The sequence below is a fragment of the Pygoscelis adeliae genome, unplaced genomic scaffold (genome assembly GCF_000699105.1).
Source record: "Pygoscelis adeliae isolate BGI_AS28 unplaced genomic scaffold, ASM69910v1 Scaffold295, whole genome shotgun sequence".
Lineage (NCBI taxonomy): Eukaryota > Metazoa > Chordata > Aves > Sphenisciformes > Spheniscidae > Pygoscelis > Pygoscelis adeliae.
This window is the reverse complement of record NW_008824874.1, coordinates 186,199-204,615: the sequence shown is the minus strand read 5'-3', so window position 1 is coordinate 204,615 and position 18,417 is coordinate 186,199. Positions and strand designations below refer to the sequence as shown.

General features: G+C 37.5%; 1 protein-coding gene across 1 annotated transcript in view; it reads left to right on the top strand.

The window, feature by feature from the left end:
* Positions 1-18,417, top strand: part of CDH12 (cadherin 12, type 2 (N-cadherin 2)) — a 187,870-nt gene that overhangs the window by 87,844 nt on the left and 81,609 nt on the right. Inside the window, exon 3 of the mRNA XM_009324518.1 lies at positions 13,160-13,279. Coding sequence (XP_009322793.1) covers positions 13,160-13,279 — 120 coding nt within the window. The remainder of the gene's footprint in view (positions 1-13,159; positions 13,280-18,417) is intronic.

Below are 18,417 nucleotides of genomic sequence, written 5' to 3'. Positions count from 1 at the left end.
CCGGGCCCCAGGGAGGCAGCAGACTTCCCTGTGGGACGGGTCCGGTCGGCATATAGGGCCCTCAAATATAGTAGCCACAAGGGCAAGTAGCCACAAGGGCAAGGACATAGTAATACTCTGAGGGGAGGGATGTCTGTTTATACAATGCACAGAATCGCAAAGCTAGGATTAGAAGGGATCTCAAATTCACTTACTGCATTTCCATGAGGATCAATCACATATACGTCATTCCTAATGAATGTTTAATCTGTTCTCAAGAACTTCCAAAGATAGTGACGCTACAATCCCTCTAGTAAAAATAAGAAAAAACAAATAATTGTGTGCTTACCACTAGCATTAGGGCTCTGTTTGAAGACTGACCACTCTTAACCTGAATGCCTGCACTGTTTTCTGTTGCCAGCTGTTTGTTCCACCTCTCTCTCAGGAGTATCTGCTGCAAGGATGATTCAGCTGTTTGTGCAAAGTCCACTAAACTGCTGTGAATTATCAAGGAAATCTGAAGTTGACCTCGGTTTGTACTTTTATAAGTGGTTGGGTCATTTCTATAACAGGGATGGGACTTCTGAGAGGGAACAGAAAGGCCAGCTGAAGAAAAGAGTCACCACAGTCAGCCCTGTGCAAGCTGTCTCTGTTCATCCATCAAAAACCTCTGTCTCCTTTGGTGTATGTTCAGTTCATTACTCCTTACCCTGCTCCTGTAGAAAGGGAAATTAGTTCATTAGCTTTGTTTTAGGAAGGCCCAACTATTGTGGTAAAAGGTAAGAAATGTTTGGAAGGGATATGATGGCTTGTGTTTCAGGGTTTAAACCAACCACTGCTAGGAATCAGACCAGGACTTAACAGAGGGCCATGTTATCCTGAGTGTTTTCAAATGATGGATTTCTTCCACCTTTTTTTCTGCAATAAAGTTTGTGATGGAAGATGAGCCTGATGGCACTTAGAGTAGCAATGCCTCTTTTACCTTTTTTCTTATTCTTGCAAATGAGTTTGCATGAGGGAAACCTTTTGTGGGACCTGAGGACATCCATGCCATTCCAAGATCTGAAGCCCCTATAGTCAGACCCCTATCATGGGTATGTGGGCTTACTGTCCCCTATCACCGCTGAAGGTTAGTGTAGTTGGATGTTGATATAGGAAGAGATGTAGAATAGTATAGAAATTATGAATTAAGTCACTGAATGGATCTGATGACTTTTTAAATTTTAATGCAACTGTATAGAGTAAAATTCTATGGATTCTTCAGTGCTTCGATCTTCAAGTAGCAGGACTGTCTTCAAAGCAATATTCTGATTAAATAATTAAAGAAAAATTGGCACCTTTCATATAGGTGAAATATCACATTGCATACTAGATTGTGTAGAAGTCACTATTGTGTTCTGAGGTTATTTTTGCATGTTATTGTGTCTCTGCTTATCCAAGTTTGCCCTTAGAAGATTTGTAGATTTTAAGTAGGAGAAAAGATCTAAAGGTAAATACAAAAAAACATGAAGGAAAAAAATGTTCATGAAGACTGCTCTGCATCCTTCTTGAGAGATTTAGCCACAACACTTTAAGTAGGTAGGAAGAGATCTGATGCAGGCAAAACAAACTTTAAAAGTGCTCAGTCATCAACCTCTCCAAATATCTTTTCCTTGAAATGTCACCAGATTAGTATGAAATTTGGTTACCAAAATTTGATCCTAAGTGCATGACTCTATTAAAATATAACTGGCCAAAACATCCTGATAAATTTCTTTCTGTCTTTCAAAACTAAAAATATTTTTTCACCAAATTCTGATGTAGGAATGAACTTTATTCAGGTAAAGATGCCTGAAGAACATAGAATTAAATTATTTCTAACCAGGTCCAATAACTAGTAAAAATAAATGAAAAAAACCAACCCCCATATACCATCCAAACATCTACTGAGAATCAAACCGAAGTTTCTTTAACTGACATTCAATACGAATGACATGTATTTCATACTAATGTTTTCTTGTGTCCTGTGTAAAACTCAAGTTTTCCTATTACTACATTCTGAATAAATCATTTGACATTTGAAGAACTGATGTGTGAAACTCCAGCTCATGAAAACTTCAAAGAGTAAATAATGGAAGTACTCTATGACATGCTTTCTCCTGAATTCTTTGTGTGATGGCCACCACTTTTGGTGTACTTTTTTTTTTTTTTTTTTGGGGGGTGGTGGTGTCACAATTTCAAGACTTTTGCCACACCTTAAGAATCTTCAGGAGCTCTTCCGTGAGAAAAGTGAATGTCGTTTCCTGGATTGCTTAAAAATGCTTCTTTTCCTGGTACTCTTTTTATCTGGCACTAGAAGGATGGTATGTTGTTGAAAGGCATGTAGCTGATATTAACAAGTGCTGTACAGCTAAACATCATGACAACCATCAAGTTGCATTAGCATTCAAAAGCTAGGAATCAATTCTAGTATATCACTTTCCTCACTCAAATTGAGCTTAATACTTAGCCTTTTGTTTGAACGTTTGCATCTGAAAAATATTTTTATCACACTGAAGCCACTTTACAGATTAATAAATGAATAGCAACTCTTTGTGCTATTATTCTGGGGTTGACTCTTTTTTCCTCAAACCCTTAGGATTTCAGTGTGTCAGGTATGGCTAGCATCTATTATTTCACAATTCCATTGAAGAAGATATTTACTTCCCAGGGCACATCTAATTTCATTCAGTGTTTTTGGCAAAGTCCGCTGGTTCAGACATAGCATTTGATATCAGAAAGGTTCTTTCTTCTAATGCAGCTTACACCACGTCCCTGCAAAATAGAAACTAAGCCAACAAAAGCATGCTTTTATCAGCACAGAGACATCTACAGTAGAGGTTTTGCCAGCATAGCTATCGTGATTAGAGAGTGTAATGGTTATTTTTTATCTCCCACATCCTAGTCATGATGGGTATACTGGCAAAATTAAGTCCCTGGTTGAGTCATGGCCTAAAAAGTTATCAAGTTGTCAAGATGACAAAAGCAAAAGTCAAAGCTAAGTTTTTCCATTTCCTAAATTTCATATATGTGAGAGGATGTTCTGTCACATTGGTAAGAGGAAAACAATCCACAGACTTGAAAACAGAAAGGAAAGATCACTCTCAAGAGATGTATTTCTCAAACGGATGGATATTAAGCTTAGTATTTGCTAATTGGTTCTTGTGCTGCTCTCCTTGTGCATTATTTCCAGCAGTTACTTTACTAGGTTACTCCTTTACGTGCATATTGGGTATAGACTATTAGCTGCTATTTCAAGCTCCTCGTTTTCTTCAGAAGTGCAACCTCTGTAAACATTATCACAGCCTTGGGACTGTGTAAGCAGCTGAATGTCTTTCTAAATAAATAAATAACCTAAATTAATAAAAAATACATAAAATAAATATTCACTGCTAACAGAGTCATTATTAGCTTAGCCAGATTGTGTGCCCTTAGTGGCTTAACTCTGGCCGACCCCAGGAAAAAAAAAGGGGAAAAAAAGAATTGCTTTGCAGATTTCCAAGCTAAATAATAATCTCAAAAACCCACAGCTGTAGGTTTCCCCTGTTTACCCTCATCATGCATGAGAGAGACAGGGATGTCCAGGAGAAAGGGACCTATTAATTAATTAGCAAGAAACACTTTGAGAGGCAAAAACATTGTGGGCAATAAAATGTGCTGACTTTTTCTAAAACCTTAGTTCTGCTTTATAAAGCATTTATGGCATAAGGAAGAAGAAACAAAAAAAATCTTTCTTCTTCACAAAGCCATGTCTTCTAATTTGCCAGGAAAAATACCTCAACACTTAAAGCCCTGTTTTCCAGATGAAATCAGAATATGTATGTGGTTCAGCTTAACAAAGCCAGGTTCCATACTCCCTGGATTGTTAGCACTGTAAATCAAATGTTATTCTGGAGATACTAGAAATACGTTTGATTATGCACTAAATGCTGAGACTTGCAACAGCTGCTTTTAGCTACCAACGCAGCAAAAGTATTAGCAAAAAGCCGCCATTCTTCATCAATTATAACAGGGAACGGCAGTATTGCTTTTGTGGACATGGCTGCTTCTGACAGCTGAGAGAAAAATATATATATGTTCAGTGTGGTGTCTGGAATGCAAAACAGGAGAAAAGTGTGCTTCCCTGATTGTGTCTAGTATTCAAGATATTGATGGAGTCAGCAAGCTTGTGTTATTATCAGGGCTGCACAGCCATGAATACATAAACTGGAAACAGGCTTTTCCAAGTAAAATATGCCTTCCTCACATTACCTTAGCCGAAGTCAGCTTCAGGAGTATATCTTCAAAACATATTATTGGTAATTTCTTCTATAAAAGATAAGCCCCAAAAGGGCAATGTCAGCATCTCTTTTTACAGATGCACATGTTCTCCCAGTACCAGAGCTTTGCTAAAACTGCCAGTGGCAGATCAGGGGAATATTTACTGAGGCAGGGGATCTCCTGATCTGAATTGCAATGTAGTGCTGCAGTGAGTCATAAATTCACTCCCCCCCCCCCCAAAAAAAAAAAAAAAAAGAAAACACAAGAAAGGTAGATGTTGATTAGGTTTTGACTTGAATTCTGAAATGAGGATGGACGTTGTTCAGGTTGTCAAGGTGCTATTCTGGGAATTGTTTAGGAAGAATATTGTGCAAAGTAGTGAGTTTCTATGCCAGCAGGTATGCCCCTCCTTCCTCCCGCCCATATAAAAAATGTTTGCACAATTGTCTGATTTCTTTCAAAAGTACTAGGCACTAACAACTCCCAGCAGAGTGACAAAAACACAAAATCATACATGTGGTAGGGGAGAGGTTGTACAGCAAGATGATAACAGCTCTTCTAACTCTACAAGAAAACCATGTTGGGGGGAAAAAAAAAAAAAAGAAAAGAAAAAGAAAGCTTATGGCAGAACATCTGCTATTCAATCTTTACTCACCATGAATAGATGCAACTACCTTGATAGTCCATTGCAAAAAGTAAATTCTATGAAAATTCACATATGATATGTCTTATTCATTTCCTACTAACAAAAGACAGGGGAAAAAAGTGAAGAAGGCAAATGGCAAATCACAGACCTGGGCTTCAAAAGAGGAGACTTGAGCTTGTTCAGGAATCTGCTTGGAAGGATCCCATAGGAGCACCTGAAGAGGTCGTGGGATCTCTGTCATTGGAGATTTTCAAAATTTGGCCAGACAAGGGCCTGAGCGACCTGCTCTGACTGAACCTCTGATCTATGCGGAGTGGAGAGAGGCTCCACCCAGAGCCTGTGGAACGCTTACAGCATGCTGAAGTCCTGCTCTCATTTGCAGTATCCCTTCTCAATTGCTCCCAAACCTTACTGCTCCCATCCAGCCCTCTCTTGCCTCTTCAAAGCCTCAAAGCAGATCCCCCTCACTTTCTGTGGAAAATAATGCACTGCCACTACTTAACTGAATTTTCGCATTTATTACCAAACTTAATGGGATTTGCAGGCCTAGTGAAAGCTGATCTTAATAAGAAAAAACTTGACATATTGTCACCTCCTTTTTTTCTTCATCTTTGCAATTCTATTGATTATACATAATTTTTGCAGGAATCATGTCTAAATAAGTCTGTTGTCGTATTCTCCTAGCCTTGAATCCTCTCATTTTCCTCTACAGTGAAATAACCAATTTATCTAGTCCCACTTGAGTTTTGTGAATTCTTGGTCATGCCCTTCAGTTCAATGAACTAAACAGAAGAAATTAAGATTTCCTGCTTCGTTTTTTTGGAAGCCAACAATAGATCCACAGCCAGCAAGATACCCCACCTACACTTTGGTGATGGCAAAACTTATTTGCAGGCTGCAAGAGGACAAAAGGTCAATATTATAGTCTTTTATAAGAAAAAATCAGGGGAAAAAATCAATAAATTAAATGTTGTTTTGAAATTGGGAATGGTCTGAATTTTGGAGTATTTTTGTTAACAAATTTTGACTGGTCATTCATAAGCAATTTGAAAATATCAAACTGGGTGTATTAGAAAACTTTGAAATGTCTTTCTAGTACTTTTTGGATGGGAAGAGATTTAATCAATACTGCTTTTTCAGACATTCTTTTGATTTTGGCAAAGTAGCATTTTTACTAATGAAAGACTGTGAGGAAAAATGGTGATAGTGCTAGAAGTCAAATCCTTATTTCATAAACATTCTCATTATGGTATAAACTCAGGCTTCCTATAGTTCCCTGCAGTCATTCTAATATAAACTATGAGGCTTTTTTTAGTACTATTTTAGTCAGTTTCACCAATGAGTTAGAGATCTTGGGTCCATTCTATTTGCAGTTATTGCTGGATTGCCTTTGGACTTCAGCCAGAGTAAAATTCAGGCCAGTATGCTTGCTGTGATTAAAACAACTATTTACAATATGTTAGTCCTCAATGTTGTCTGTATTATTTTAAAGAAAATATAATCTTCATTGAAATTCCATACCATTTCCTTGAGCCGTGTGAATGGTTTAGCATTATTTTTCTTTTTTTCTAAAACATAAATAACTACTTAAGCACATCATTCCATTCTTCTGCATTTTATAATGACTTACATCAAATATTTGTTGATTACACATCAAAAATTAAAAATATAAGTCTTTTTAAATACTGACTATCATATAAGGTATTTCCAAAGAACAAAAAGATATTGTATTTTTTTGTTCATTTGATTACTCCATGTAGTGATGTAAGTACATATTTTAATTAAAATATCATGAGCTATAGTAAATGTGATCCTCCATCACTATCTTTGTGCATTAAAGATTTACAGCTGTAGTGCCCTGTATTATTGCCTGGGAAAAAAAAAATAGATTTTAGAGTCTACTTTTAAAAGTATATTGTTTTTATGTTTTACAATAAAATAAAAAGCTTGTTAGATACAATGGGCGATGCTTGATAATACAGAAAGGATGAGAAACCAGTTTCAGAAAACCTGTTTAGAACATTAGGTATGTATTTAAGTTAGTAAATTACTGGAGGCACATTAAAAAAACATGCCTGACCTCTCATGAAAATATAAGCTTTACATATTATCTGTTTGTTGTAAAAGATCTGACAGATGAATTAATACTGTTGAAACAGTTATCGCTGTGAAATAGATTATTTTTCATATTCAGTGCCTGCTATTTATCAGGCTAAAATATGATTTTGAATGTTTGCCTTAATAAAACAATTTATAAATCAGCATTTCTTCTTTCTTTTGTGTAATAAGGTTGAATTACCTAGAGCACGTACCTAAGAATATCTAAACTAATATTTTTAGACATCTAAGAATTGGTCTGTGCAGGGATCATCAGGCACCTAGGTCAACAGCAGAATTTTCAGGCAGGCTGATGGCCGATGATCTGCTTCCTTCACCTTGCAACATCACATTTTTGCATGAGAACTTAGACATAGATATGGATTCAGCTGTGGTGTTTCACATGCCTACCTGTGCATCACTGATGCATGCAGACCAGTGCTGGTAGGCTCCCTGTGACCAGCCCCTGGCTGCAAAGTGAGCTGCAGGTGGCTGGCATGAGTGTAGATGCCTATGTGGTAGAAGCCTAATAATAAGTGACATGAACTCCACTGTAAGTATCACCATGAAAGCACGCATTGTGGCTCACGCTCTTTCAGCAAATCTTTGTTTTATTAAATAATTTCTGGTTTGGAGGAAACTGCTGCTGGTGGTGTAGTGGTCATAGTGGTTTTGGAAGGAAGGAGATGGTCAATGCTCTGTAAAAAGGATATTGGCTGGCATTAAGCTGCTGTTGCTAAGGCTTAGGAAACAAATGATGGAATAGGGGATGAGCTCCAAAATCCATTCTCAGCCACACTAGCTTTGCTTTGAATATGCAAAAACAGACAAACATGCTTGCTGCTGTGACTGATGTTTCAGTCTCCTGAGACACGGGATGGATTAAATTTAAGAAAAATTATCAACTTTGCTTATTAAAAATCCCCCCACTAACACATTCAATGCCTCACATGCCAACATATTAAATATATGTGAATACTTACATCACAAAGAAAAATTAAGGTTGCTTGAATTTCTTAATTGAGCATTTCTTACCTAAATCTGTTGGAATTTAAGAGAACCCCATGAATATACTAAGTCAGTATTTCTTGATTTGTGTTAATTTAGTATACTTTGTAAAGTTTCTCTTATTCTTAAGTGTTACCAATCCATGCAAACAGTCGTAAATCATAGAATCATAGAATGGTTTGAGTTGGAAGGGACCATAAAGATCATCTAGTTCCAACACCCCTGCCACGGAGAGGGGTACCTTGCACTAGATCAGGTTGCTCAAAGCCCCATCCAACCTGACTTTGAACACTTCCAGGGATAGGGCATCCACAACTTCTCTGGGCAACCTGTTCCTGTGTCTCACAACCCTCACAGTAAAAAATTTCTTACTTACGTCTAATCTAAATCCACCTTCTTTCAGTTTAAAACCATTATCCTTTGTCCTGTCACTACAGGCCCTGACAGAGTCTCTCCCCATCTTTCCTTTAGGCCGCATTTAAGTACTGGAAGGCTGCTATAAGGTCTCCCAGGAGCCTTCTCTTCTCTAGGCTGAACAACCCCAACTCTCTCAGCCTTTTGAAGACAAGGATGTTGTGCAGGACAGTATCAAAATCAATTACAATTGTTGGATTTGGGGTGGGTTTTTTCTGTTTTATTTCACCTGGAGGAAATATATTTATGAATTCCACTAATTCAGTGTCACGATGATATATCCTATTCATTGCATATGACTTTTTGTCGTGGGTTATCTTTTATTGGAGATCTGAATAGAACTTAAATACTCTACTATGTGCATAAAAAGGTAGGCATAATGAGATAAAATATATATAATTTTTAATCTATTAAATACAGATCATCTTTCCTTGTTGTCTTTTATAACAACAATAATGAAATGTCATTTAACCATAAGGAGTAAAAATCAAATTTATTCCAGGTATTGATTTGATAGAGTAAAATAATAAATAAATGAGTTGGTATTTTATCTATAATTCTACAAATAAATGAATAAATCACACTGTTCATATGAAGGTAAAAAGTTCTTAAAGTATATGTAAGTTTTCCATAAGAAAAAGACTGCAGCATTTTTTTGCACAGACTTTACCAGAGCTAAATCTACCTTCTAAATATGACCTAGCATAGCAAACTAGCATATCTTACAGTCCTCTTCAAAGTACACTGTAATTATTTTTTCCTGAACTGAGATTCTAAAGGTTAAAAGAAAAGCTCTGAAAGTGATAAATACAGGTGCAGAATTGTAAGTGAAATGGATAGAAAATAAGCATTACTATTTAACTAACAGCTTAAGTACTTAAGAGGCACAATGTTTTCTTCTTAAATAATTTCCTTAAAATCGAATCACATTTATGATTTAGTCTCATTGCAGCTTCCATGTATCAGTTAATATTGATTTCAAATCTCAAGATCAGCACAATATTAGGTTTAAGAATTCTTTTTTAAAAGAGCTGGCATATAGACTTATATTATGTGTTGTTTTCAATTTGCAAGTGAGGTGCAGTGAAGGAAAATTCATAAAGATGATATATCCTAAAGTTCAAAAGTACTGGAAATGTATTGATTAGGTAACATGAGATTTTCCTCACTGCCTGACTTTAGGAGCCTTTTAACTGTCTACATTTGTTGTCCAAAGTTAGTTGACGTGAACAGTCAGTAGTAAAATATGTGATTCGCCCTCTTGAGGTAATGGCCAGTGCTCTGTGTGACAGGTCTGCTGTTTCTATCAGATAGTCTCAAGTGTTGGAGAGCTCTTCATTATGGTGTTTGCAGGTTCTCTGTTGCTAACTTGTGAGAAGGCAGGTGTTGTGGCTAGCCTTCCAGAAACATCAGATTTTTAAATCCTGACCTTTGGTAGGTCTTCTCGGTGCTCGGCACATCAGAAAATAAGTGCACATACAAAGAAGCTTAACTTTCTAGTCTTGTGTTTGTAAATCTTGGTCTGCCTGTCCGGTTCTCTTATGGAGAATGGTGGCTCCCTTCAAGGTGCAAAGCAAAGGTCTTGGTAACATGACAACAAAAGTTTGTCAATTCATATTCAGAAGACAAACTAAAATCAGCTTTCTGAAGTAGCAACAAGTGTGGCATCAGAAACATGAGTCCTGGCCCAAGAGGAGACTCAGGAATGTGTGACAGCACTGCCTTTTTTTGACAAAAGTGCAGGCTATTGTCTTAAGCCAGTCCCAAAGCAGCACACTTCTCAGCCAGAGCGCTCAGTCACCCAGTTCCAGCTCAGACCTCAGCATCTGGAAATCTGATGCTTTGCTCCACCACTTCAAAGGGGAGCAAAACTCACCAGTCTAAGGTCAGAACACAGTGAAAGACTGAACAATTTGGGATGGAGGCAAGAAAGTGGCAACTATGTTAAAAGGTAGCATTTCTTTTCAGTGGAAAAAGTAGACTGAATTTTTTAGGTTGGAAAGATAGTGAGATACTGTACAATGAAGGAAGACAATTGTGTGTATACCAGGAAGGGAAGTTGTACTGTACAGTGAGTGAACGTGACATGTTTTGTCAGTGTAATTGCTCCAGAAGGAACAAATCTCCCTTTTTCTTCCACAACAGTAAGGGTCCAAAGGTGGCACGTAGAGTGAACTTCTGTTTTTTGATGGAAGAGGGGAAAAAAATTGAAAGCTACCATTTATTTCTCCATCTTGGTCACTGGAGTAGAACTGTTATTGCTGTGGCTCCCTGAATTTCTGGAGCAGAAGGTAGGGCTGAAAGTGGGAGATCCTATTACAAAGATATTCCTTATGGACAGGAACAGATGAAAGCCATCAAATGCTCTACAGGTATTAGATAGCTTCTGTCTGTCATTCCAGTAGGAAAATGTATTCCTCCAGCTGGGCTTGTCTAAGCTATTTAATGTATAGTCATTTATGGTTATGTGTTATGTAAAGAATTGTTATACTGAACCTGGACTTTGGTCTTCTCTAACATGTATCATTCCTTACTTTTCACATCCAGAAAATCAAGAGAGTAACCTCAGGCTTTTTGTTAACTGAATCCATTTCAATGGTTTATTTTCATTCATTTATTAATTGCTAACCTTTATTTCTTTTAGAAGTTGATTTTAATGAAACTTTCCCTCAGCTTAAAAACATGATCAGTTTATTGACTTTAAAAAGTGATTTTTAGTCAAATAACACTTATATTTCTGTCTTCTTCAGGAGTGCCCTAGTTTCAGCAGGGATAGAGTTAATTTCCTTCCTAGTAGCTGGTACAGTGCTGTGTTTTGGATTTAGGATGAGAACAATGTTGATAACACACCCATGTTTTAGTTGTTGCTAAGCAGTGCTTACACTAGTCAAGGACTTTTTAGTTTTCCACGCTCTACCGACTGAGAAGGCTGGAGGTGCACAAGAAGATGGGAGGGGGCACAGCCAAACTGGCCAAAGGGACATTCCATACCATGTGACGTCATGCTCAGTACATAAACTGGGGAAAGCTGGCCGGGGGAGCTGCTGCTCGGGGACTGGCTGGGCATCGGTCAGCGGGTGGTGACCAATTGCACTGTGCATCACTTGCTTTGTGTAGTATTATTATTATTACATTATTATTATTGTTGTTCAATTATTAAACTGTTTTTATCTCAATCTATGAGTTTTTCTCACTTCTACTCTTTCAATTCTCTCCCCCATCCCACCCGGGGGGGGGGGGGGGGGGGGGGGGGCCCCCCCCCCCCCGGGGGGGGGGGGGGGGAGGAGGGAGCAAGCGGCTGCGTGGTGCTCAGCTGCCGACTGAGGTTAAACCACAACAAGGAGATAGAAAGAATAACTCTTGGAATAGCTTTTCATTCTCTATTGTTCAATAAATAACTGTAACAGGAGCAGTCTTGTATGACCAGCCATCATGCAGCAAGTATTACAATGTTAATTCCAAACCCTTCAGCATCAATCCTCATATGGATAGATGGGGGGGAACTGAAAAAAAAATCCTTCAAACAGCTACCTTTGCTATGAGTTACTTTCCTAAGTCATAGGACCTTTCATATGGAGCACCGCTCAGTGAGGCACTCCCAGAAATAAACTTTGACAAGTCCATTAAGGTTAATTTCCAATTGTGAACATCCTTTAAAACTTGCCAATTTTCATTACAGAAAAGTAGCAATCTTGAAGTACTTGCAGTATTCCATGGTTATTCTTGGAAAAAAAAGTCAGATGACCTCCAAATGCAGAACATTTCTTAAAACAAAAGTGGTGGGGATAACCCTCCTCCCTGTCCTGTTTCTCATGTAGGTTGTCTTAACCCTCACTCACTCCAAATCAGCATTGCAAATCCCAACATTCATTTGCACAGAAGATCATAAGAAACTATTAATTCTTCAAAGCTGATGGGAAAGCCTAAATATGTGGCCGTTTGTTTTGCTGAAGACTGTATTTTGAACACTGTTTTCATTATAGGGCAGTGGGGAAATGCAGGTAAATTGCTTTAGCGACCAGCAGGAGGGACAAGACATTAAAGGGTCCCCTTTAAGTTGGAATATAAAGCAAGCTGCACTAGGTCTGGTCTATAACCATGGCTGAAAATAGAGTATCAAGGGGAGGTTCTTCCTCCACAGTACTTTTTTTTCCTACTGAGCTGTGTTGGAAAGGGAAGAAAACTCAAGTCTGGATTTTGAAGACAACTGGCTGAACCAAACACCTAATTCCATTCTAGAATGGGAATGTGAATTCCACTTTAGGAGACTGCAGTATAGTTTTTTAAGGTACTTAGAGATTGGTTCACTGGCAGATTCAGGAGCTGCTTGACCAAACAGTTGTTTTAAAGGCAACTCACATATTTTACTTCCACCGTTGTCAACCTTTTCACAAAACTGTGGGGCATACTCCTTTTTCAAAATCCAGTATTGCGCTTCTCCAGGCCTCCATCCTATATGTGTTGGATAAAAAGTTTTTGTAAATAATGCATGCATCATAAATTGTTTATAAATATCTTCTGATGGTGGGCTGTTTCCCCTGTGCTTCCCATTATGCCTCAGCTATTACCTAGATGGTTGCTAGCATGGAGATGAAGAACTGACTGTTTTATTCTCACCTTGTTTCCAGGGGAACAAGAATTACAACAGAATCCACTAGCAACAGGACTAATGTGTCTGAAACATCCCTGATCAATGCTCTATACTGAAAACATGTGATTACTTCTTTTTCTTTGCAGGTGCATATGTGTTTCAAGTAAAGGCAACAGATGCTGATGATCCCACTTATGGAAACAGTGCTAGAGTGGTTTACAGCATTCTTCAGGGGCAACCGTATTTCTCCATTGATCCAAAGACAGGTAAACAGTTTATCAGCAACAGTGGAAGTTTTAAACTTTGGATTTTGATTCATATGGGCAGTATCAATGAATAAATATGGACTGGGCTGATATGCCCAAAAGCCAGTAGAGTAACGCTGCACATGATTCAGTTTTGGATATTGACTAGTTTTTGAATTAATTACAATCTGTTGTAGAAACAAAAGAAACATGCTCCTCCAATCAGTCCTGGAATATCTAATATATATATATACATTGAACATTTTTTTTTTTTTTATGCTTTACCATTGCTCTATAGCTAAAGCTTTATCTGCTACATGCATTCTATTTTTTGTTTTTTCCTGATGATTCAGTTTTTTATCTTGGGTCTACATTCATTTTTCTCAGCATTTTTACTTGCTGAACTTACGGTCAGAAATTCTCTAACTATGATTGTTTTGTTATATAGAGCTAATTTGAGACTGTGGAACAGCTAATGATCTCCTGCCCTCCTCTTTTCCTGGGGCATAGTATGTTTTCCTGGGGTTACGGGATGTGTGAGCAGAAAAGGATAATATGTATAAAGAGAGTGAAGTATTTGTGAGGTTGGTAGACACGTTAATTAGGTATCTTGTCTTATATTTCTAAATGTCATTCTTGTTTCTGTATTTAGTAATTCAGTTAAGGAGCCAATAACCTATTTGGTGAATGTCATGCATTGTGTCATCCTGAATGTGTTACAGGAATAGTTGTCCATATGTCCCTTTCAGCAAATAGTTTCTCCTCCCAGTGAAGCTGTAGTTGAATGTCAGGCTGTGTGTTAAAGAGGCTTTATCCCTGATCAAACAATAGTTTGGTGGTGAGAGCCTCATAAAGGTATTAGCGGACTATCTCCAATGGACACATTCCTTTGTCACATGCTCCGTTTAGCAGGAGATAGTATTGCAATTTGCAGTGAACAACTTTACTTTTCAAACTGAAATGGGACTTCTTCATGTGTCTGGGGGAAAAGAAAGTATTTACCTTTATACTTATTTTTTATTTCAGTCTTGTAAAGAATGAGGAGGAATTCAATGGCAAGAAAAACCTTTACTGAAGCCACAATTGGAGTTCTATTCCAAGTTTCCCAAGAAAAAAAACTAATAGTTTTAGTACTTAAAGAAGAACTTTTTTCCCCGTGGCGCTTTGAATTGCTGTATCATATGCTCTCATCTATTACTCAGTAGGGAGTAGTGAGTGGACCATAGGTGATGGCCTGCATCTACCAGCCCTGGAAGATCATACAAACCCAGTAATTCCACATCTGTCTATTAATATCTTTAATGAGTTACTCAGGTGGACCTTGGTGGTAAAAGAATGGACACAGCTGTATAGGAAGATTCATGAAACAGCTAGCCCAGCATAGCTTAAAATCCTATACCAGAAAAAAGCATACAGACTCATGCTTCTACAAGCAACAATAATGTGCTGTAATCTGTCTTACATTAGAAAGGTCACAATATGAGAGTTACCTGTGGGTATAACAATGACTGTAGAGGTAAATAGTATGTGAATAATAATGCACAGAATGCTGCTTAATAATTTGCTCTAAAATCCAGAAATCTTGGGCAGCACTACAGATCATCTGGCATTTCTAATTCTTTATTTTATAACTGAGGAGATGATACAGTAGTTTTTCACTGCAGAGTTTTACCACCAGACATCTGCCTTGAGTGTTTTTGACAGGAAAGGGGAAGAAAGCCATTTGGGTACAAAATGACAGACAATTTCAGAACTGCTGGCAGATGGATAAGCATTTATTGGGTTGCTGCTGTTGGTTTTTTTGCCATCTCTTGCATTCTAGTGACAATTTTGAGATATTCCCTTGTAGTTATTTAAAGAAATTAAGAATATCCATACTAGGTCAGACCAAAGGTCCATGCTGCCCTGTACCATGTTTCCAAAAGTGACGTCCTGCTCAGTTCTAGTGAAGGATAAAAGAAGTGTTTAGTGATACACCCCCAAATACTCTTCTAGTCTTCAACAACTTGTTCTTACGAAGTTCCTGGGTGATTAGCGGTGCCCATGTAACTAAAACTGAAAGGATTTCTCCTCCATAATTTGTCCGCTTCCCAGTAGAGTTGACTTGTCCAGGAGCACAGTATCTGCACACCCACTGACTAGAAATTCCACAGCAAAGGTTTTTTTGGGTGAAGAACCAGCTCCTCTTTCTTCTTTGAAATGCGACACCTCTTAAATTATTTTGTACCTCACACCTGCATTGCATGAGACAGTGAACAGTTAAGTCCTATTTATTGGTTCCCATGACCTTATAGACCCCAGTTGCCTCTTTTCTAGATTGAAGACTTCTTTAAACAGAAGCCGTTCCATAACACTGATCATCCTTCTCTTCCTTCTCGGGAAGAGAAAGTGTACACAGTATTCAAGAAGGCAACTTATATGGATGTATAAAATAGTTTAATCGTAACACTTTTGTTCTTTATTCCTTTTCAAACAGTTCCAAACATTCTCTTTCCTTTTTAGCTTCTACCACACAAAAGCTGATGTTTGTGGAAATTTCTATTATTACCTCAAGATCTCATTGTAAAGCAGTAATAGTGAAACCACTGACCATAAATTTATATGTAAAATAAGGATTGTGTTTGGCCTGCACATGACTTTACACATACTTCTTTCTCAAATCATTCCTGATAGGTGATAAACATTTACTCTGATATGAATGTAGTACACTTAAATAGTTTTTAACCTTTATGGGTCTGAATAGCAGTCACAGCTGCTCCTTTACTCTTCTTTACTGACCTCCTAATTTTTTCCAGTGCTTTGCTGGAGGTAAGCAAACTATGTAGAAGCGGGAGAGAGCTTTTATTGCTCTTGCTGGAAGGTTAAATGCATTACAGTCCCTGCTGGAGAGCAGCTGTTGGACTGGCACATTTTAAGGCCTCAAATCTTGTACGTGGGGGTTACTTTTTGATGCTATGAAATTGCTCTTCTGATTTTAATGTGAGTTTTCTTTAACATAGAGCACTTCTTTTAAGAAAGATAACCTCCCTTATCTTTCCTCTGTACATTCTGTTCTGTTACTAAAATATCCTTTTGACAAACTTCTTTCCACCCAATTTTCTGATGTGTTTATGAGGTCAATATTCTTATTTATGGCTAGATGTCTCCAATTTTTTCTTAGACTCAGTATTCTAGTCCATATTCTGACCTCAATTATATTCTTGAAATCCAAATTTGTGTCAGCAGGAGTATTGATGTTAATATTTATTCAGGAGGTTTTTTTTTATGGAACCTGAATTTTCTCTTCCACATAAGTGGATGATCTCCTCTTGAATTATGGCTCAATAAGTTTGCAGAGTATATCTTCTGGCACAGGTCCCATACATACTATTTTCAATTTTCAGCACCCTTATTGAGACCATACTTTTCTGCACATTTCATATTGATGACATTTGCAAAGAAAAAAAAAATCAAAGGTATTCCGTTCTGGAGCCGAACAATCTTTATTGTAAGATCTTAAGGTAGAAGGATTTAAAAACACTTAGAACACCATTACATGCACATAAGGCCTCTCTGTTATACTAAGCCTTTGATTTAAAATTTGGATATTCTTTGTAAAGCTGAAGCTGTGATACCGAAATTTGTAGTCTTTTTTTTCCCATGGATTTTTACCTCCATTTTATTTTGCTATTTTGCAGTTAGATAACTTTAAATCACCTTTTTCCTGTCCATATGAACTGATTATTTTGGTAGAAACAGTATGTTTCAGGGGTTTTTCTATGCTTTTGAAATAGATTAGGTAGAAAAGGGAAAATTGTCTATGAACTGCTAGATATGAAAATTATTCTCATTGATTTTTTTTGCTGGAGACAAAGGTTTTTACAGAAAAATATATAAGAATGCCCTTATATGTCCCGATAGGAATAAACAGTGGGTGATTGGGAACTTTACTACTAGAGTGATAGCCAATTCTTCCTTTTCTGAAGACCATCTGGAATATTTCTGAGAAAGCCACTCACTTGTACATAAAACAGGTATAACAATCAGATGAATTGCATCTCCTGCTCACAACCTACTATCTGCCCATTTTCAGTTTTTTCTACTTACTGTTATTTTATTTTGCCAGTATAACAAGGGAAGACTAATTCTCATAGCTCTTTTCTCCTTAGAATGAGCATACCAAGGATGTTGTAAAGTACTGTGGAACATACAGTCTCCGTAATGCAAAAATATGGATTAAGAGATTCAAGAGGAAACCTAGTAATGTTCATCCTATTTACAAAAAGATTTTTTTCATTATTATCACATGAATATGAACAAATTTTTACAGTTTTACAATTCAAGATTTCTGTCTGGAACAAACAAAACATCGAACAACATTTATGGTTTCCAAAAGTTCAAAAGGATAGTGTTGCAGTATCTAAATGTCCTTAAGTATTTGCTAATCATATTCCAGATCTATGCAGTACAGTATATGCCATGTTGAGGTAGAAAATAGTAGTTATTATTAATGCTGTCGTTACCATCATCAGTGTTACAAGTGGAGAGAAAGGAAACTGTTATACAATTCAATTCAATGGGAATTTTTAATAGGTTCCAGAAATAGCAAATTTAGGTCAAAGTTATTTCTAGACTCTGAACAAGTACTATAAGCTAACGGTTCCTATTCTTGTTAACACAGCAGCAGTTAGTTGCTATAAAGATAAGAATGACCCTTAAAGTTTGTTTCTTATCATTCCAGATCCATTATAATACCAGCGGAAAAAGACTGCTTTTAAACCCAAATGGTTTAATACTAGAAAACAGTATTTTCTAAAACAACAATAACTTGGAGGAGAAGCATGCTTCCAATTGGTTTATTTTTCAACTGTGCATGCTATCTGCACCAATCTGCACCTAACCGTTTCCTGAAAACTATTGCTGAATATATAGCATTTTGCAATGTAATATGCACTTGTAAAATTTTGACAAAGAAATGCGTTTTCTCCTACACATTTGGTTTCAAGAGAAAGGCTTGAGCGCCCAAAACCTTATAGCTTTTTACAACCTCATCAGTTAATCCTATGATCTGAGAGAGAGTACCTCTCTCTCTCTACAAGTCTTCCTTGCGCAGGGAGTGAGAGGGTGCCCCAGCCCCCCACCCCGAGCCGGAGGAGGGAGCCCCTGACGAGCCGCAGCGC